General features: G+C 39.3%; 1 protein-coding gene across 3 annotated transcripts in view; it reads right to left on the bottom strand.

Moving 5' to 3' along the window:
* Positions 1–22,891, bottom strand: part of TMEM178B (transmembrane protein 178B) — a 382,079-nt gene that overhangs the window by 278,329 nt on the left and 80,859 nt on the right. For all 3 annotated transcript variants that reach the window (XR_016281497.1, XR_016281498.1, XM_089527884.1), the window contains exon 2: positions 15,466–15,579. Coding sequence is in view for 1 of the 3 variants with exons in the window: in XM_089527884.1 (XP_089384010.1) it covers positions 15,466–15,579 (114 nt within the window). In the remaining 2 variants the exon portion in view is untranslated. The remainder of the gene's footprint in view (positions 1–15,465; positions 15,580–22,891) is intronic.

Here is a 22,891-nt window from a genome sequence, read left to right on the forward strand (position 1 = left end):
AGACTATGGAGGTGCCTGACACAGACACTAATACTATATCATGAACTTGTCACATAGAGTTCTTTTGAAAGAGATCCCCAGCAGCAAAAACCTCCAGATATGCCACCATTTCAAGAGCTACTGACTTTGGTCCAGGTATCTCCTGATCTTCACATACTCACATTTTACAAAGACAAGAATATATCTAGCTAGATGTAATAAAGCAGTGAGTCACAGATACAGCAATTCCAGAGGATTAGAATTGGGTATCTCTACCTGGCACAGGCTGGAGAAAGTATGAGACAAGTGTGAACTACTCATGTCTCCTGAATGTTGTTGAGCTACAACTCCCATCAATCCTACCCAGCATAGACAATGACAAGGTATGATAACAGTTGTAGTCTAACAATATCTAGATAGTCAAAAGTAGCTCAACTTTGATATCACAGTACAGCTGGATGCCAGATTTGACTGAAACAAGTTGGTCAGCTGAAGCTGTGTATGGTCCTTCATTGCCAGTCAGTCTAACTGACGTATGCCTGGCATCCTTTTGACTGCCTATGGCTGTGTTATTTATCCCTCCCTCAGATCTTTCTACTGTCCTGTGACCTAAACCTTGTGGTCAGGATTGGAGCCTATTAGGGGGAAGCACAACGGCATCATAATCACTGGCTTTTACAGAACTATTGTGGGCTAGGCTTGAATTTATAGGCTATATAAGCACCTCCAAATTCTCAATGCAGCAAATGTAGTCTGCAAATCTAAGCCTATCTATGATAACTCATTGGCACTTCTCCTCCCCCCCCCTTTTTTTTTTTTTTAATTAAATGAATGTAATACTTAGTTTGAGGGAATCAGATCTGCAGCCATGGGGACCTGTCTTCTTCGGACTATCAAGAGCATCTTCTCTAAACTGTTTGGCATTCTTCTTTTTTTTTCCTTTTCTTTTTTTTTAAAGGAAACCTTTCACCAAAGTCTCTTTCTAGACTAAAACTCATTGTGCAGAAGAAAGGGAACCTTCATTTTGCCCTTATAGCCCTGTTTTGTTTTGTTTCAGCATATGAAGGGGAGAAAAGACAGAAGGGGAGTATTATATGTAATCACCCTGAAATAGTTAACTGGCTGGATTTCATCTTGCAGAAGAGCATGGGGTGTGGTGAAAAGGTTGGTGTGAAAATACACTGAGAGATAAATAATTATAAGCCACACATTAAATTGCTGCATAGATAAAAAATTATAGGAGTCAGAGATCATTTAGATCATACTGTTTTTTTTAAAAAAAGAAAAAACAAAACACAAAAACCCACTGCAGCAGAGTCACCCAGATAATGTGCAACACATCGCTCTTGATTAGTCAAGAGATGCAGAAGAACGCCCATCCTTCTCTTTGTGTCTGTCCCAAGAGAGCAAGCAAGAGAGACAGAGAAGTTGCCACACACATATTAATAAAGCTATATTTTGACTGGCTGAGTGATTTAAAGTGATCAGTGAGGTATGTTTTACCTGTCAACATTTCCTCACTTCAGCATGGAAGGTTCTGTGCTCTTTAGAGAGTATCAGAAGTGCAGAAAGAAAAAGGAGAGTGTTTATTTGCTTAATGCAGAACATAAATAAAACAAAAATAATGACCACAAACAAACCTAAATTCAATCTGGACAATTAGGAAATTCAAATAGTTAAAGGGTTCTCAAAACTAAGATCAAACACTGACCAGAGTAGAGACTGAAATCAAGAAATCAGAAGAAGACAAGGAATGGGAAGGCCAGCTATGAAGGAATTAGCTAAGATCTAAAGAATAAAGGCAAACAACTGATCTTGAAAGTCAGAATCATACAAGCCACTGTATTCCCCATCACCGTGTATGGATATGAGACCTAAACAGTGAAGAAAGCAGATAGGAAGAGTATCAACTCATTTTAGATGTGGTGCTGGAAAAAAGTGCTAAGGATACAGTGGACAGCCAAAAATACCAATGGGTCCTTGATCAGATCAAGCGTGAAGTCTCCCTGGAAGCCAAGAGAAACTTAGGCTGTCGTACTTTGGCCACACCATGGGAAGACAAGACTTATTAGATAAGACAATAATGCTAGGAAAGGCGAAGGACAGTAGAAAGAGAGAAGGACAAAATGGCTAGACTCAATCAAGGTCACAGGTCTGAAATTACAAAACTTAAGTAGAGCAGTAGAGGACAGGGGGTCTTGGAGATGTCTCATCCACAGGGTTGCTGTGAGTTACACATGATTTGAAGGCAGCTAACAACAACAACAAGCCTCTTTAGGTCATTAAACAATCTTGGTATATTTATCAGGAATGTTGCTGCAATGAAAGATGTGCCCCCATCAAGTAAAGCTGAGAGTCGGGGGGACAGAATCTATTCTAGAGATATAGAACAAAATACTTGCTAGAATTGCCTAAATACCTTGAAGGCACCAGATCTTATCAGAACTTGGAATCTAAGCAGGATCAGCTCTGGTTATAATTTGGATGGGAGATCATCAAGGAATACCAGGTGCTGTGGGCTATATTTCAGAGGAAGGAACTGTCAAAACTACCTCTGAGTACTTCTTGGCTAAGAAAACCTATGAAGTCCATGGGATCGCCATAATTTCCACAAGACAACTTGAAAGCACAAACACACATTCATTATTTATTTAACACCTCTCAAATATACTATACAATTCAAGCAAGGAATGACACTGTGAAAAGAACAAGGGTGGCATTTCTCTGAATTTCATTTGCATCTTCTTTGTTTTATATGGAATATTGGATTGTGAGATTTTCTTTTGTTTGTTTGTTTTCTTACCACAATGAAATTCACAGGCATTTAAACTCATTTTTCCTAATTCCCCACACTTATCTATGTATTTTACCTGATGTAGGCATTTTTGCCATTCACTGAATCTGGCTGGTGTGCACGTTTAATAACTTCATGCTCTTCTAACCTTTCACATTTTTAAATGTGTGCCTTGTTGTGGCACACTTTACTTTTCCTAATATCATGTGAATTTTGCAAAGGCATGAGTTTACAAGATGAGAGATGTGCTTCTCACTGCACTGCGTCTTGGGAAGCTATTTGTATGGAGGCTGCCAAATCCCATTCTGGTGTGGTACAGAACGCCTCAAAGGGGCAGCCTGCCGGTGGCCTATTTCCCTCCGAAGGGAAACCACAGTCCCCAAACTGTGCAGCTTCCCTCCAGAGTAAAAAGAACCCAGTATTTCTGGTTTCTTTTTATGGTGCCGGAGTGATGTTGTGAGTGCGCCACTGGCACACTCACAACATAAATGACATGTGGCACCATGCAGATGCTGCGTGGCACTTACGTCGCAATGGCAGCACCCGTGTACACAGGACACTGCCATTACTACACCGCCAGTCCGTACTAGGGTTAGAGAGTATGTGGTTGGTGCATGCTCCCTAACTTTAGTATTTCCGGGAGCACGCCATTTTATGGCGGTGTGTACTGGCCCTCAGTTCTGTTCCATTCTTAGCTGGAGAGAAGTAGGAGACTCTTTACTTTTGTTTGTTGATTCGGCCTTCTTGCCATTTACCAGCCCTTTCACTGTCTTTGCTCAGACCTTGACAAGGTTACTGTCCTATGCCTATGGGCAAGTATCCAAAGAGAAAGATTGCTCTGAGAGAAGCCAGAGATTGAATGATTTAAGCAATGAGGAATCTCAACAGCTGCTGAGAGATTTATAGGTGCTTGCCTCTGGAAACCAGGTGCTCAAGGAGTTAGTGTCTCCTACTTACCAGCCATTGATTGCACTGAAGCCTTTCCTTTTTCTTAATTGGATTTGAAAGAGCAGGGGGGGTGTATCTTCAAGGTCCACCATATTCCTGCTGAGCAGAGAGCTCCTCAGTTCCTTCAGCCACCATTTGCTCTGATTTGGGGAGGAAGCCATCATCTGGAGCCAGACACCCCATGCCATCCATCAGATTCCTCAGGTTGCGGAGGGTGGATTATGGCAAGGCCTAAAATCCTCAGAATGCTCCAGACAGCATGGATTCTGGGGAAATACTTCCAGGCTTTAACCTTATTGTCCCTTTCCTTTTGAGCTGATAGCAAGGTTTTTATGAAGACAACCCTGGCACTGTTGTAGAAATGGGGGCTTATCACAAAGAGTGACATGAAACAGAAGGAGTAGTAGTTCCAGCAAACATGCCAAAACAGAACAGCTCCTTTGCCCCTGACAACAGAACCAGCCATCATCAAATGTGCTGCTTACGTGCTGCCAATGTGTCATCATCAATAACAACTATCATTGAAGGAGAAAGAAGTATGCAAACAAGGGCTGTACTGAGCCAGAAATATTTCCATATAAATGAGGGAGGGGATAAATACCCTCAACCCTTTCCAAGAGGCATCAACTACTGGATTACAAGTTTGTGCTCTTGAAAGTAGCCTAGTGACACGATTTCTTCCCAAGCTACAAAACAGAAAAGGAAGATCTCAGTTTCCATAGCAATTCCACAGTTGTTCAGTGCCCAGATGTAATACATGCCTTGAGTTATGGGACATAAAACACAGCTGCTCATCCATCACTGTTGATAGGAAAGGCAGAGATGGCAGCAGCAAGTCCTAGAGGAGAATAGATCATTGTACTACCTTTGCCATGATTGTCTATGCAGCAGTGCAAAGCTGAAAAACAAGGGGTTCATGTTTTATTTATTTATATATATATATATATATATATATATATATATATATATATATGAAAAAAGAATGTCTGTCTGTCTGTCTCCAGCAAAGCTCCAAGACCACAAAACCTAAACACCTAACATTTGACATAGATACTCAGGGTGCCCTGGGGGTGTGCACATCAGGATGATTGATTTTTACAGTCGGCCCTCCACATTCGTGGCTTTGACTTTTTGCAGACTTGATTATTTGTGGATTTGATTAATATGTTCTTTCTAAGAATTTCTAGGTCCTCAAACATTCAACCACTGGAGGACCTAGAGGTTTCCAGAGAAAACATTTGTCTAGACATTTGTAGATCCTCCAATGTAATTTATGGTCTGGACTTTGATCACAGAATTGCACTGGAGGGCCTATAGATTCCTAGAGAGGTATTTTCTCAGATTAAAGAAAGTGTTGCGTTTTTTTATTATTTGCAGATTTTTCACTTTCATGGGGGTCCTGTGCCCCTAACCTCAACAAATGTGGAGGGCCCACTATAACATAAAAGAGAGAGAGAGAGAGAGAGAGAGAGAATCTAGCAACACCTTTAAGACTAACTGATAAATTTTAGCACAAGTTTTCATTGATTCCAACCCACTTGTTCAGATGCACTTTTGGGGTACAATACCCAAGCTATGGATATTTATGGTGTAATTAATTTTAGTCATTTAACATCCGTCTATAATTTGCAGTACCACTCTCAAACACTAGGTGTTCCTAACCATCTGTCAGGGGGTAAATCCAGTGGAGCTGTTCATCAGTTATTAGATTTATTTAATTGCAGTGCTCATCTTTAATTCAAGTTTTTTATTGCCATTTTTAAGCATGTTGTCATTTCATGTATCCTCTACCCCTTCTCTTGATGTAATTCTATTGCTCCCTTCTTTTAAAGAATGCACTTTTTATCATATCCCAGAATTATACATTTTCAATCTTAGTTTAAAACAAACATGCAGAGCTGTATATAATTGACTAATACATCACAAAACATAATGATAGGGATTAAGAAATCCATTCAATTGGTCTCTCCCCCTACCAACATAAACCTGATTAGTTACTATTATTATTATTTTGCTCCTTATCAAATGATGTTATAATATATCTCTGCAATATTTCCTCATGTAGTGCTTGCAGTGGTAACCACATGAGAGATCAATACTTATTCTTTTTTAAAGAGATAAGATACTCTAGTATTCTATGTCAAGAGGAACAACACTGCACCTAGTTTTATGTGTTTGTGTCCTAAACTCTTCACTTATTACTGTTATCTTTTCTTAATAGGTTTTGGCTACTGAACATTTTCAGCACAGACACATTTTTAATGACAACTTTCCTTCCCCACTTTCAAAAAAAGATGGCAACCTCTGGGAAGTCTTAGGCAGAGATATTTTCCATCTTAATCTTTTCCACGTAATCATTTAAACCAGAGATGCTCAGGATTGCAGTTGGTGACTTTCTGAAGGTGAAGCTCTCAGCTACCAGAACCTGGCAAAGGTTTTTTGGAGTGGGGAGGCTACAAATCCAAGAATCCTCTAAGACTGAGAGTTGTGATCCAAAAAAAACCCAGCTTTCCTAAGTCCTGTGAGCTACATAGTGCCAAAGGAAAGGCCACAAAATTGGCATGCCAAAGGAGGAAAAAATGGAAAATATCTATAAATATTTGTTAATGAAATCTCATGCTACCAAATTCTATCTTTCAGTTAGTCTCAAAGGTGCTGCAAGATCCCTGTACATACTGATTTTCCAGACTAACACAGCTATGTCTTTGAATAGAAAATATCAATACAGTTTGCAAGATATAAGTGTTTTTCTTCATGTGAAACAATCAGGTGTTTTTGTCACAGAAAAAAACAGACCTCTACTCCTTTGTATTTGCAAGATGGCAGAAAGAGAAGATTCTTCCCCAAACTTTGAATCCTGAAGAAAGGATGAAAATATCTGTATTTTAAAATGCAGAATATCTATGCATTTTCTAAGACACCTACCTTTTTTTCTTTGGATCAAAGATTCAGCGCTTTCATGTCAAAGAAAGTGAAACTTCTACAACACCTTTGCAAGAAAGCAGTGAAAGAGTCTTTGGCAAAAAAGAGAAATGGCAATGAAGCATCCTCGCTTCTGTGTTTTCGTTTTGGAGGTCTGCACATGATGGAGCAGGAACCCCAAAGCAAAAACACTTCAGTATTTTGGATAACAAACAGCCTGAGCATCATATATTGGCTTGTACATGGTTCTTTCTATCACTTGGGGTTTGTCTATTGCTTTTATGGAGGAGTGAGAACAAAATCTTATTACCCAGGCAGGAATTTGTTTCTGAGATCACATTTAGTTCCCATCTTGTCTTTTTCTTTTCTTTTTTTTCCAAATGAAAGATCGGCCCCCATTTTATCCCTACCGCAGGCAATCAGATGTAACAGCTTCCAAAGGAGATCTCTGTAGTTAGGAGTGGCTCTAGAGTTTTTTTGGAAGCAGGGGGGAGGGGCTGGCAGGTTTACCTAAAGTAAGCAGCAGCTTCTTAAACAGTAGAGGTTATAGACATCATCTGGGCCTGGCCATCATTTTAATTTCCCACCTTACCCTGCAAAGATGCTACTTTAGGAGTGTAATCCTCATGGACTAATTGATTTAGCCAACTGAATAAGTGACCCTAAAAGGAACTGTGCTTATAAACCTTTAGCTTAAAGCCACAATGGATAACCATGGATAGTCTGGGGGCCATCTCTGGCTTACTTTTTACTGCCATTCTCAATCTCCTATGGGTGAAGTCTTCCCATATTTTTCACAGCCAGAAGTGACCAGGAGGAGTGGTGGCTGGTGGTTTCCAATTCATGGGAGGGAGGTTGAATATGCCCAAGTCAAACTTTTAAAGGTTCTTTCCAAGGTGAAATACATAACTTTTCAGTGTTAGATCAGTTGTTTTTAATTTGTAGTTGAACAGTAGAATAGGCATGGTGGGCACTAGGGTTTTCTCCCTAGAAGAAAGGGGATGGCAGCCTGAAAAAGTATGGGGACCATTAAACTATAAGTAATTTCTCAGTTTCTAAAAAATCTTTTTTAAAAACTCTTTTTAATGTGCAGGGGAACAAACACCTTTTAAACACAGAGTCCTACCCTGTGGATGGAGGATTCTCCATCTTTTCAACCTTATTCCCCCCCCCCTTTTTTTTTTTTTTTTAGATTGAGAGTCCAGAAGGGGCCCACATGCATGCTTTCGGGGGCTGCATGCAGTCCATAGGCCACAAAATCCCAACCCCTGGTTTATAAAGAGATGGTGAGAATTGAAAAGGAATTGGAGAGCAGGAATTTGGGTCCCTGCCACCTAGATTTAGGTAATGGAGGTAATGATACCTCTATTGTTCCAATATCAAAATTGATTGATACTATCCTCCCCATCCTCCCCTCACCTCTTGCACTAATCTGCCCGAAATTTTAGTGTATTCCTATTGGACAGTTTTAAATTTGGATGTTTCATCTCTTTTCATGGGTTGATCACGGTTTTTATGACTGGGGGGAGGGTTGGGGTTTTTAAATTGTAATTTTTAATTGTTTGATGTTTTAATTATACGGTTGGAATCTGCTTTGATTCCTTTGTGAAAAAGCAGAATACAAAAAATGTCGTTGTTGTTGTTGTTGCTAAATGACACATGCATCTTAAGAGGCCGGAAGCTGTGTCAAAGCTGTGCTCCAGTCCTTAGCATTTAAATAGCATACGTCCAAAGTGACCTGAAATAGCTGTATTATGGCCTGTCTGTTTGGGCCCTGTGTTAAAAAGACTTTGTTGATGTTGTTGTGTGCCTTCAAGTTGTTTCCGACTTATGGTGACCCTATCGTGAACCTATCATGGGGTTTTCTGAGCAAGATTTCTTCAGAGGTTAGCCCCTGAGGCTGTCAGCATATGACTTGCCCAAGGGCACCCAGTGGATTTCATGGCTAAAGCAGTGAATCGAACCCTGTTCATCAGAGATGTAGTCCATTACTCAAACTACAGTTCACCACAAGCATTCTGACCAGTGTTACAGACTTCTGCAAAATCTGTCTTCCTGGTAGAACTGACAAGTGTGTTCCACAAAGCTCTGCAAGTTATGAATGATAATTCAAGATGCAATATAGAAGAAGATTGGGAATGCGTTCAAAAATATGGAGAAAAAATAGGAATAAACTTGATATAAGGATTTATATTGCTAGATAAAAGATTAATTAATACATAAGAAATTTTCTTTATGATACCGAGGGAAAAAGGATATTACAAGAAAGTTAATTATTATAGCATATACACAGTAAGGATATTTTGACTATAAGAATTTGTAAATAAAGTAGAGACTTTTCTTATAGAAGAATTACTTGGAAGATACACTGTATATTGTATTTAAATAAATGACATCAGAAGTCAAGGAAGTCAATGTAATAGATGATAAATAATTTTTTTGAGATGGAAAGAATTTTATATGTTGTATTTGTTTAATGTGAGTATAAACATATATGTTAGTGTGTTTATTCATTATTTTGTGAATGTATGTTGCTTGTTTATTGTTTTTGTCCAATAGTGTTTTTTATTTGTTATTTTATATGAGCAAAATAACATTTTAAAAAGCTCGGCAAACCTGCAAAAGTATGGTAAACTATGTTCTATATAGTTTGCCATACCATATGTTGTTCTATATGACTACAGCAGCTCAAATTTTGTGTGCTAATACATTGAAGGCAAAGGAGTGTCCAGACATAAAAGAATGGTTATATAAACTGATAGATAGATTATGTGGAAATAGACAAGCTTACATATATATTGAAAGGGAAGTCATGGGAGAAATATAAAAGGAATTGGGAACCTTTAATAACTTTTTTACCAGAGGAATGGGAGGAGAAAATTGATATATAGTTGTTATAAAGAACATATTATTACCGCTAAAAAAAAGTTTTGCTTTATTCTGTCAGTTAAAGTACGGAGAAAAAGTTTATTTTCATTCACGAGTGAAAAACTGATGTAGGCAGTAAAAAACTAAGCCAGGATGTCAATTTATGTTCAATTGTTATTTTAGTCATTTAGTAAGTTAGGACTATGTGTTGTCTTGAGATATGTATTGTTCTATGTTATGTAATGTTAAGTGTATTGTTATTAAGTATATTACATATTATGTAGTATTATGTATTATGTTTCTACTTGTGTATTAGATTGTAATATGGTCTAGGGTTTTATTTAAGGGTATTATTAAAATAAATACAAAAATAAATTCAAAAAGCTCTGCAAACCTAACCCCTCACTTAATTTTACCACCCAAAGTAGCTTCCTATGTTGTTATGGAGGCATTTCAAGCCATTTGAAAAATGAAAATGAAAAAACAAAAATGAAGGTGGCCATATGGATTGAAAGATTATGCTTTCTAGTTTGGAGTGGAATCTTGCTGTTCTGTATGGATGACATTCAACCTCAGGGCCATTTCCAGGGTTCCTGAATGCTGAGTTTATTTTTAATAAATTATCTGACAGCTTGGAAGACCCCACAAAAACAATTATCCTTCTGAATAAGGCACAGAGGGCCCTGCATTTTACAGAATGTAAAACAGGACCCAGTTTGATGTGGTCTACGCTGGGTGTCTAAGGTGGGAAAATGGCCCCCCAAAAGCTTGCCCACCTCTGCTCTAACTAAACGGAAGGGAGTTTACATATAGGTTCAGCCCCCCACTCCCCACGCCAGCCTCTCAAAATCTTAAAAGAGATTCCAGTGAACTTGCCAGATGACAGAAGCACTTCAGTTTGCTTATCTGAATAGGAGGGAAAGATGCTAACATCATGCTGAATGAAGAATTTGGGAGTCATAGTCCAAAAACAGTCCCAAAAAAGGTTCCAGAGAAAATGGTCCTGGATACTAAGGGCCCATTTCTTCTCTGCCTGCCTGACCTTCACCTCCAAATAAGCCAGGGTTTGTACTTCCAATGAAAAGATGGCAGTAACAGTATGATTCCTTTCTAGTTCCAGGTGAAGCACTTGCAATAAAAAAAAAGCAAACAATCAGGACTGTAATGCAGAGAGGATCTTCTACTCTGGCCAAAGCAGATGAGATGTTTTGGAAGAGAGGGGGGTAAGCAGGAGCAACAAAGGGATGGAAGGTACATTTTAGGCTTTGGACCTCCCTTTCAGACACCGGGTGGGGAGGCTGGACTGGCTCCCTCTTTCCTACCCTTTCAACAGCAGGTGAAGACCCTTTTATTTCAACAAGCTTTTAAGAACTCAGTGCTTTTACAAGCAAAGGGTTTTTTGTTACACACTGTACTTCTTTCATCCTTAATACTTTTAGTTCTATAGGCAATTTACTGTTATTTTAAGCATAGGCCAAGATCCTACAACCTGCCTGCATACTGTTAATCATGTAGTTTCATGGTGATTGCATTACAGCACTCTCCTGCTGAACACTGACATGGTGCCAATATGCCTTAATGTCCCATTGTGCAGTTCTGTTTTCAAAATCCTCCTCCTCTTTTTCTTCATCGTTATCATCACCTCAAAGTGTATCAGGCTTATCTAGGAGAATATAGCCTTTGAGATAGTCTGGAACCAAGTTGTAACAATACAGCACTAAAAAGACATTTAGGTTGTCATAACAAATATATAGGTAACACTGGTTAAACATGTACAGGTGTGTGTGTGTGTGTGTGTGTGTGTGTGTTTTGTTAAGGGTTGGATTTAACACTGCTTTTCCATAACTTAAAATGTAAGAAAGTAACTGAAGGATTATCTTTGTGTTTATTGTGTTAGCTACGCTTTAAACTTTCCCTATCTTATATCCAAGCTGGCTATAACTGATAGAAATTGAAATAAATGAAGCACAGACAATAAACCAATGATGTTCTTCAAACCCACTCATGAACTGTTTGTGGGGTGAGGAGGGACATATTTCCAGTCCACATTTTGAATTAAAAGTGAACTTTTAAGTACGTGAGATAGATAAATCTCACTGAATATTTTATTCATTTTACAGATTTTTATACACTGTACAGACTTGCCTGCTTTAAATTTACCTGCTTTGCTCAGCTATTAGTTCCAAAGCATAACATCAAATCAATGCACATTTGCTGCCTCCACTCTCCTGGGGCCCTTTCACACTATACATGTATAGCACTCTCTTCCATTTTCACTGCCATGGCTCCATCCTGTGGATTTGCAGTTTAGGGAGGGGAAATTCATAGTTAGAAGAATCAAGTGCCTTGCCAGGCTACAAATCCCAGGATTCATTGAACTGGAAGAGACCAAAAGTGCCATTCAGTCCAACCCACTTCCATGCAGGAAGATACAATATACAATTCCATAGGAGGCAGCCACAGCAGTTAAAGTGAAATCACAGTACTCAAATTGTTTATGGTAAAAGAGCCCAGTCTCCTAAAAAATGACGATCCTCCTTTGTCAACCAATTACACTTAAGCCTTCTTCTCCCCACCCCATATTTTTAGCTTTCAGGACTGAACTCAAACCAATGGAGAAAGAAATCCATTTTTCAGCTGAAAACTTAGCCAACAGTTCAAAGAAAGCTAAAAATGATTCACACATCACACCACATGAGAAAAGTATGTGTGAGGGAATAGTACAGTCATGCCAGCTAGCCCCACCTTTGGTGACAATTTGTGCCAGCTGTGTGTTTGACAACAATGTACAACCATGTTATGCATGAAAATTTTGTTCAGTATAATTATGCAGCAACACACATTTATTGGGATAATATATAATAATATATCTACAGACAAGGACAGTTATACTTCACATTTTGTTCTCCAAAATTTGTGATACATTCCTTAGCGCGTGCACACACACATCAAATATGTACAAAAATTCATGTTTTAAGGTTGACATATATACCAATATGTGTATTTAGGAGCTAAATGCATACAAAAATACACACTTTAGGGCAAGATGCATGCAAAATCTGTACTTTAAGTAAAATAGTCGTCAAAATACATTTAAAGGGGAAAATATTAAATCAAATTAATGTAACTCTTCTGCCATTTTTATTAAAATTGAAAAACAGTACAGAAGTAATATGTTACAGATAAATGAATGGACACATGTGAAATTGTTTTAATTTGAAATGTACCAAAATGAAACTCATCTGTTCATCTCTAACTGGATGCATGCCATTAGACATGCATAGGGTTCCATCTCACTTAAAGTAGTCCTATGCAAATGCATCCATACCCATGATGGGTCCTTCAAACAGATGTCAAACATGTGGCTGGAAAGAAATAAGTCTGTGAGAATGGAGCTAATCAACACAAACCCCTTCATCAAACTTCATCACATCTGTGAAGGGAGTTGTGTGACACCCATCGCCTTGTTCTTCATAGTTCTGGAAAATGTCCAGGAAAGGAACTTGAAAGCATAAGAACAGATTAAGTATGACTTTCAAATACAGCCCTAACACTGATGTAAAATGATTCAGCACTCTTCACGATCCAAATCTGAAGATCACTTTGGAAAGGGATGGAGATAATGTTTTATATGAAGATAATTTCACCATTTTGAAACACCTGATTGCTTGTGGCATTTCAAGATACTATAGGAGGAGGAGGGGAAGGGAGAAAATTACAACCATTTATTGTGGAAATTGGTGTTCCAGCATAGTATTATTCTTCCTTGGAGGCAGCATAAAATATGGGGAAAGTATTCATCATGAAGCAAGCTTTTTCAAAACATGATTTCATGTGTAAGCAAGGGGTATAGGGAATGTGTGCCTTATTTTAAAAGAAAATCTCCATGGTGTTCCTTAAGTCAATGCCACTGAAGCAATAAGCAGAGGAAATGCAGGCCCTAGGGAGTCCAGGGGATGTTAGTATGGCTTCTCTAACCACAACCACAAACAAAGTGATCCACCACTAATACAAACCTTATGGAAAATGTACATAGATATTTGCCAGCAATGAGGAAGACCATATAGATCAGGAGAAAGTAAATCTACAGTGCTATATAAGTAAACTATAATAATAATAACTTTAGGCCTTGGGGCCAAGTCCAGCACTCTTGAGTCTCCAATACAGCCACCTAAGCCTATCCACATGGCCCATACTCCTTTTGCATGACACCATGATTTGGGGTGTTCCTAGATTTTGTGTACCCTTTCCCCATTTCAGTGGTTGAAATGCTTCTTCTAAAGCTTGGGTACTCGCACCATGAAACAGAACTTAAAATATGGCAATACTTTTTCTCTTACACTTTTACCTTTGTACCTGCCCAGCCTTGTAACGCAGACTTTGAGAACATCTCTGTAACAATTTAGTCCTTCAGCTGAAAGAGGTTCCCTACCATAAATACAGAATTTACAGTCCACATAAAGCAAAGGTGGAAATCATGAAGATCTCCAGATGTTGCTGGTTCAGCAGGTCTATCAGCACAGCTGAGTGTGAGGAATAATAGGAGCTGCAGTCCAGCTAGATCTGGTGAGCCACATGATTCCCAAGCTACTGTAAATCTTTTCACTGAATGGGAAGATCACTATGGTCTTTTTACAAAAATTTCTGTTCGCTGTCACATTATATTATTTCCCAAATTCTATTCTGGTCCTTAAAATCAAGCACCATCCCAATGCATGTAGGCCATCTACACCACCAGTAAACAGTTCACAGCATACCCGCCTTTTCTCAATGATATCTTGCTCTTACGGGCTGTCATCTGTTGTTTATAGCATTTATTCCAAGCTGCTAAGATACCACATCAATAGACTTGTTATAAGGGCTGCTTGAGGGGGGAAACCTAATCAAACTTGATTTGGGCACAGCAATGGCAAAGGTCTTATGCTATTGTGCCACCATGAAACCATGAGAAAAGATGTTTCCTGACTCTGACATGCAATGCCCTTCTCTCCTCTTCCTCAAGTGCCACAGGGAGAAAAGGAATGACTACTGTCAGTTGCATATCTTAAGGCAACTGTTTCTCTGTCACATAGAATTGCTTCAGAGAGTTTTCAATGCACATTGGCTATAATGATGATCAGCCAGCCTTCTGGTGGTCTTCTGAGTCCTGCCCTGGGCAAAGCGATGGGATAAAAAGGGCTTGCATGGAGGTAAGCAAGACAGTACATGAGCCTTGAAAAGAGAGATTCTGGGTGAGGTTCCCTCTCTAGCAGACCTTGGGAAAGTAACTTTTTGGACTACATTTCCCAAAATCTCCCCATCCATTAGGATCAATGGTAACACTGGCTATAACATTTTGGATTTTGTAGCCCAAAAAACCTTTTCAGGCTCTTCATGAACACAAGTCAATACACACTAAAAGTCCTCATGGGAACACTCCCTAGTATCTACCAAAAAGCCAAAAGAGAAATGCATATTCAAACTATGAGAATCTGCAACTTCTGCTGAGTTACTAAGAATCACTGGAACCATTTGTCTGTGATTTTGATGCATACAAGACTATTAGAATGACTACACCAACAAGTCTCCCCCAAAACAGTGAACTCCTAGCAACTTCAGTGCATTATTGTTCATGTGAACAGGCCCAAATTTTACATCAAAATGTGAATTCAGCTATAAATTCTGCAGTAGCATCACAAACACAACTGTTAACACGGTAAAGGTTTGACTGAATCCAAAATGACATTGCATGCTCTGTTTATGATCTCCAAATATAATTAAATAGCAGCAGTCAAAAAATTGTTATGTTGTGCCACCAACAGGATCTTTTCTGGTGTTTCCTACATACACAAGAAATCAACGGAGCTGTCCAGGGTAGCAAGAAGACCGACTCTCTTTTTTCAACCTACTGAAGATCTAAAACAACTGCCTGTTGGCTGCCTACAACATTGAAAAAAAGGAGACACAGAACTTACGCAAGGCATGCCATTCATCCTGACGGATTGTCTTAGTAATATTGTAGGTAAGATTCTTGGGAATTGTTGCTGAGGAGTAGTGGTACTTGATGTACGAACACTGGTCAATCACTCCTGCGATAGGCAAAAAGAATACATTAAAAACAATGTTATTTATGCAAGAATAGAGCACCTTAATTTAAGCCATATTTCATAAATATATTTTAAGGAGACACAGAATGTGGAAAGCAGGCTGAAGCAAATACAGGTTGAGTTTCCCTTATCTAAAATGCTTGGGACGAGAATTGTTTTGGATTTTGGATTATTTAGATTTGCATATACATAATTAGATATCTTGGAGATGGAACCCAATTCTAAACATGAAATTCATTTATGTTTCATATACACCTTATATACTTACTCTGAAGGTGATTTTATACCCAATATTTTTTAATAATTGTGCTCATGAAACAAAGTTAGTATACACTGCACCATCAGAAAACTCAAGGTTTGACTATCTCAGCCACCCAGGTATAGTATAGTGTCTAGATCAAACAAACTAATAGTGCCACTCTATTCTGCCTTGGTCAGGCCTCACCTGGAATACTATGTCCAGTTCTGGCCACAACAGTTCAAAAAGGATGTGGAGAAACTGGAGCGTGTCCAAAAGAGGGCGACTAAAACGGTGAAGGGTCTGAAAACCATGCCCTATGAAGAATGCCTTAGGGAGCTGGGGATGTTCAGCCTGGAGAAGAGAAGGTTAAGAGGTGATATGATAGCCCTGTTTAAATATTTGAAAGGATGTCATATTGAGGAGGGAGCAAGCTTGTTTTCTGCTGCTCCAGAGACTAGGACCCGGAGAAATGGATGCAAGCTACAGGAAAAGAGATTCCACCTCAACATTAAGAGGAACTTCCTGACAGTAAGGGCTGTTCGACAGTGGAACAAACTCCCTCAGAGTGTAGTGGAGTTTCCTTCCTTGGAGGTCTTTAAGCAGAGGCTGGATGGCCATCTGTCAGGGATGCTTTGATTGAGATTTCCTGCATGGCAGGGGATTGGACTGAATGGGCCTTGCGGTCTCTTCCAACTCTATTATTCTTTGATTCTATGACAATTTTGGATTTTAAAGTATTTACCGTAGTATTTTGGAGTTCCAGATAAGGGGTACTCATTTGGTACATGCAAACCACTAGTAGGCATACCCAATTAGATGCTAAGGTTGAGAGGCAAAGACATAGTAATTTTAAAAAGGGGCATTATTACACAGAATTTGACAACCCACTAGTCTTCATTTATGTGCCACTTAAACTGTACTAACATCCAAAATGTAGAGATTAACAGGTCACAGGCTTTTAGGGAGTTCAAATAGCATCAGTTCTCCCCTTGGGATAGTAGTAGGCTGGGAGGTTCCCATATAAGACAACTGTCTTATAACATGTACCCATCTACAATGGTATGCAAATGAATGGGATGCAAATGAAGAAAACTCACATCTGTGCTACTCAGTAGGTATACATTCCGTTTCCAACATAATTAAATGTTTTCTGCCTTTTGCCTTTATCAAATGAACTTTTTAGCCATATTAGTCCCAACTGTCACTTGGCATGAAAACACTACAAAATCCGAGGGTGAACAAAGCATTATGCAACCAAATTGCTAGATGCTACAACATAGGCGGGTTAGCATCTTCCCAAGTTACCGGAGGTGTTCATTGTTTGCTTTCCTTGTGTGCTCCTAACATTCTGCCTTTGATAGCAATTAGATTAGACACAGCCAAATATTATAGGGGAGAAAGCAAAATATTTACATATGTACCCGTCTGCCCTGACAGCGTGATGGGCTCCGGCATGTGCCTTCACCATCTGGACTCCAAATGCACACCCAAAACAAAAGTTTTCAACTAAAAACTGCAGATGCAAAAAGCCATTATGATCTCTTTTGTTAAATTCCTTTTCCACCCACTACGCAATGAACTATTTAATATTGTTATAACAGGGTAAATGTGAAATCAAACTTTTCACCTCCCAGCCTGCCAATTAGCTTTCTTATATTTACAGTATAGAGACCTGGGCAGACATTCGTAGAATGCTTGTTTGGTATTCATACCAGTTGAGAAGAAGTTCTTCTCTAGAAAGGCAGCAAAAAATACAGATCCATAGCTACAAGAATGAAGATAAAAAAAGAAAGCAAAAGGCAAAGTGATCCCAAAAGATCTATGGAGGAAATGTACAATCAGCATCATACAAGTACCTACAGAAAAGAAATCCTGATTGATTGAAACTATATTTCACCTTTTCACTGAACAACTGAAGGTGTCCTACATAGTTCCACCTCAGCATTAGGAAGAATGGAGGAGCAAACATTGAAAACCACTGTACTAGACAATTTCAGATTGGCAGGAATCACACAATTCCCAAGCCTAATTCATTGAATTCAGCTCAAGCTAGGGTGGGAAAAGGGGCTGGGAGAACATTCGTGCTAGCTAGAGGGATGGATTGATCTTTTAATCTTGTTTTCTCCCTACTTCTCATTTTTGCAGCATTAATGAAACAGGACGGAACATTTGCACTAAGCTTTGGAGGCAGGGAGAAACAAGTTGAGGTCAAAGATCCTTTGCATTTATAGCAGGGATGGAAAACTTCTGGACAACACCAACTAAATGCCACCCATGGAGGTTTCTCATCCAACCTCCAAGCTTGTTCTGCTCTTATTTTTATTCATGGATTAGAGTGAAGAGGATTTACAGTACAGGAAATTATTGCATGTAACTGAACTGCATTTTGCAGCTATGAAGCTTTTGGAACAGGGGCTTACTCTGCAGTAGACATGTATCGAACTATGTTTTGTATGCATGGAATGTAATCTCCAAAACCTTTTATAATTTGGAATTTGTCCTTTGTCCTGAAAATGGTTATATAAAATGTCAATTATAGTAAAGTCACTAAGTATGATGCTGGGTGCTGGATTGTGGGTGTTGGATTGTGCTGTCACTGCACAACAGAGAAGGTATAACATAAGCAATGACCTCAGAGGGGTTGGTTGAGTGCAATTTGTCTGTGTACACAGTGGTTGTGTACAAAATGTTTGTACAGAGGATTTGAAATTGGCATACATCCTATAAACCAGGACAGGCTCCATGTCTTCCAAGCAGTCATGCTGTGTATGCAAGTAATCCATCATTAGGCCACAGCAAATGGTAAAGCACTCTGCCCAAATCATGACATCCACAGAAACAGAGGAAACCACAGATTTAACCCTTATTTGAAGAGTGTGTTCACCTCACAGGATGTTGCTTTGATCAGTACACAGGCATTCTAAGCAGTAATTCAGTAATAAAGTGAATATTTTCATAGTGAAAAACTATGTGCCGCAGTGTCAGACTAAGATGTGGGAGACCTAGGTTCAAATCCTTGTTCAACTATGGTAGTGACCATAGTTCTGTCACTACCTCACAACCTAATTTACCTCACAGGATCTTTGCAAGGACAAAGGGGTGGAGAATCATGGAAGCATATAAGCATAGAGTTGAAAGGGCCATAATGTCCAGCTCTCTGCCATGCAGGAATACACAATCAAAGCACCCTCTGCAGATGGCCATCCAGCCTCTGTTTAAAAACGTCCAAAGAAAAAGACTCTACCACACTCCAAGGGAGCATGTTCCATTGGCAAACAGCTCTTACTGTCAGGAAGGCATTGGAAGAAACAATGATAAGGGTAAAAGTAGTTCAGCAACAGGCTGCCCTACATGGTGACAGGCTCTTCTTCACTGGAGGTATTTAAGCTTTGGACAGCCCTTTCTTTGAGATGCTAAAGCTGTATCCTCTATTGTAGATTCTACATTTTAAGCAAGCAATAGCCAAAATCCCCAATAGTTTTAGAATTCTATGAAATACAAATCCTTATGGCAAAATTTATTTTCTCCTACAGTCAACTTTCCATTATTTCTTCATTATTTTTCCCCTTCCACTCTTAACCTCCCAAATATCACACAACAGAAATAAAAATGAAATTGAAATGCTTTCAATTCACTTTGTATACATGGAATTATTCGTGTGGGTTCATGAAGCTTCATGTTGCTGCCACAGTCATCTCCAAGCAGTATTCTCTTTCATGTCTTCAGATGAATCTTTTCAGAGCAGATAATTAATAGCAGATGCTATTCTTTGTTCTGGCTTTGATTTTTACAAATGCACTATTTGAGCTGATTTGATAAATATTTAAAATATCAACAAATTTCAGCCTGAAGCTTGTTTGGAAGGTGTGTTGTCATATTTTGTGATCTCTCCTGTACTTATTTCAATAAGAAATTCCACTACAATCTCTCATACTTTTGTTCACCTCTTTAAGTGCCCAGTTCAGAACTGAAACACACAATGAGACACATCCCCAGATCTGAAAGCACCCTAAGGACATAATAGTTTTTTAAGGCATGAGGAGATAGGTGCAAAGACTGCCTTAAATGGGTGAGTCAGAAGTCTGTCTAGCTCAACAATAAGATGGCACCATTTGAGGCCAAGATCGGGGCTCGGAATTGTTTCTCTTGGTCCTTGGGACTTCCTATGGTTCTTGTTTCTCCCCATCAACTCCCAATTACACATTTTTAAAAAAAATCAGCTGGAAAATGCTAAATTTTTCTATAAAAAAAGAAGAGAGACTCCACATCCCCGAAACAGCAGAAAATCACCCCCTGGTTTTGTAGAAATATCTTATGGTTCCCAGAACATCATTTCCAGTTAATTGAAATGATCAGAAGGAATTAAAAAAAATCACCTGCTACCCTCAACTCTAGTCAGGATCTACCTGCCAGATCTAAGATCCAGACCCACTTTGGAACCTGAGGCAAATGCTGGGATACACTGATGGGAACTGTAGTCCAACATCTCAGCAAGGTGCCAGGTTGTGGACGCTTGCACTACACAGAAAGTTCTTACTTTGTGCTAGAGCAAAGATATTTTGAGTATAAAATAATTAATCTGATTACTGTATTAGCTTGAAAATGGAACCTTGGCAAATCTCTCCCTTGAAATAAAGAATATACTGTAACATTTTGCCTCTAGACACTAGCTTTCCCTTACTACAGCCTAGAAAATGTACCGTATTTTCTGGCGTATAAGACGACTGGGTGTATAAGACGACCCCCAACTTTTCCAGTTAAAATATAGAGTTTGGGATATACTTGCTGTATAAGACTACCCCTCTTCCAACGCACACCAAAAAAATAAATAAATAAACATCAGATTTGATTTCAATATGGTAATTTTAATTCAAATGCTTATGACATGCAGGTACTTAGCAGGAAAACTTGTTCTATACAAAGCCTGCTTGGATTGGTCATCTCTCCCTGCCTGCCCAGCCCTCCCTGTCTCCAAGACTATCAGAGTGGTATTGCAAACACGGCTTTTTTTCCCCATATCCCAGGCGTCCCGGACGCCTGCAGCTTGCTCCGCCCTTCAGTTACATATACGGCGACTGCAGATTCTCCAGTCCGTCTCAGATGTTTCAGCACCTGCCCTATAAGATGACACCCGGCATATAAGGCGACCCCCAACTTTTGAGAAGATTTTCCTGGCTTAAAAAGTAGTCTTATATGCCAGAAAATAAAGTACTTCTTTTATTTTTTTTACAAGCCTCATAATCTCTCATTTGCATGCTAGCTGGGGGATTTTGGAAACTGTAGCCCCTCTCCTCCCAATATCTTTCCCAAACAGTTTACCTTCCCAAATCTAATATCAGGTTCTAATCACATCCTGGGGTATAGAGTACAAAGTCTCTGGGTGTTGAAAAAGATGGTTTTATTCTTACAATTAGCAGTATGACAAAATAATCTTTTTCAGTCTCCTGAGACTTTATCTCTCCTCTACTTGCCTTCTATTGAGTGTTACCATTCTCTTTGCTTTTTCTAATCACATCCTAATATAACCACAAGCACCAACCATCAAACTAAATCAGCAACTTCAACATAAGAGTTAAATTTTAACATGCGGATTACAGACTAATGTTGCACCAGATGCACACAGCTGGATAAATATAGCAGCTGGTGGGAAGGATAAATACTCCAATTCTGAAGGCACCCAAGCACTGAATTACCACTGGAGAATGATGAGCTCACTGTTTCTTTTCCACAGCCAAAGGAAAAAGGCCTGCAGAACAGTCACAGACCCAAAGGATAGTTATGAAACACAAATGTAGCCTGCCTCTATGTGGTCTCCAGCCCAAAAGAAAGTGACAGGGCGGAGTTTACAAGCAGAGGCATATGCTCCTTCTCCCTCTGGTGTCTGCTGCCATGGGCAATGCAGTTTATAAGGCTGAAAAGCCTTTATTCCTGTTTGTTTGGAGACAGAAATTAAATGATCAGAGTCACCGAGGTAACGATTCCGTGATGATCCAAAAAGCCTGTTGAATGAGGCAGCTATCTGTCAATTATAATATAATACAATAGCATATTTTAATGTAGTTATTTTATATCAATATGTAGATATAGATATATAGAGGCAAAGCAAAGACCTTTTTTATTTTGACAGACATTTGGCCTTTAAATGGTTGTTGTAGAAGGGTTTTTCATGGTGAATTAGGTCCCCCCTACCTTTTTACAATTTAAAATGTTTTTAAATCCATGTTTGGTTTTAATATAACTTGTTTCATTGTTCTTTAATTTTTCTTCAGCATTCTGCAGTAATGGTTTTTATTTGTATTCTGTTTTAATTCATGTTGTCAAGCAACCCAAGTCCTGCATTGGGTAAAAAGTAGGATATACATTAATTGATAACAGATATATAGGCACATTAGATACCCTTTACATATGCCTGCATACAAAGATAATAATGTATATCCTGTTTATATAGTATTACAGTGGCTTTACTCAACAAACAAATCCAGAAGCAGCTCCTATTGACTTCAGTACTGGAGAGAAAGGTGGCATAACAATGAAATAAATAAATAAATAAATGTTGATCACCCTCCTCTGGACACGCTCCAGCTTGTCAACAACCTTTTTGAACTGTGGTACCCAGGACTAGACACAGTATTCCAGGCGAGACCTGACCAAAGCAGATAGAGTGGTACTATTACTTCCCTTGCTCTAGACACTATACTTCTATTGATACAGCCAAGAATTGCATTGGCTTTTTCAGCGGCCGCATCACACTGTCGACTTATGTTCAAACTGTGGTCTACTAGGACCCAGGACTCTTAGGCGGGTTACAGACCGCCGAAAAGCGGCACTCTGCCGCCACCGCCGGTTGCTGCATCCGGGAACCACAGCAGCCAAACCATGCGGTTCCCGGACCCAGTGAAGAAGCCAAAATGGCGCTTCTTCTTGCGCCCCAGATGGGACGCTGCGAGGCACTACTTGCGCACTTGCGGCATCACATCCAGGGCATGACGTACAGATGCTATGCATTCAATACGTCAAAATGGCGGTGCCCGTCTGTATAGGGCGCCGCCATTA

This window comes from Sceloporus occidentalis, unplaced genomic scaffold (assembly GCF_023333645.1).
Source record: "Sceloporus occidentalis isolate IW3139 unplaced genomic scaffold, rSceOcc1.0.p SCAF_5, whole genome shotgun sequence".
Taxonomy (NCBI): domain Eukaryota; kingdom Metazoa; phylum Chordata; class Lepidosauria; order Squamata; family Phrynosomatidae; genus Sceloporus; species Sceloporus occidentalis.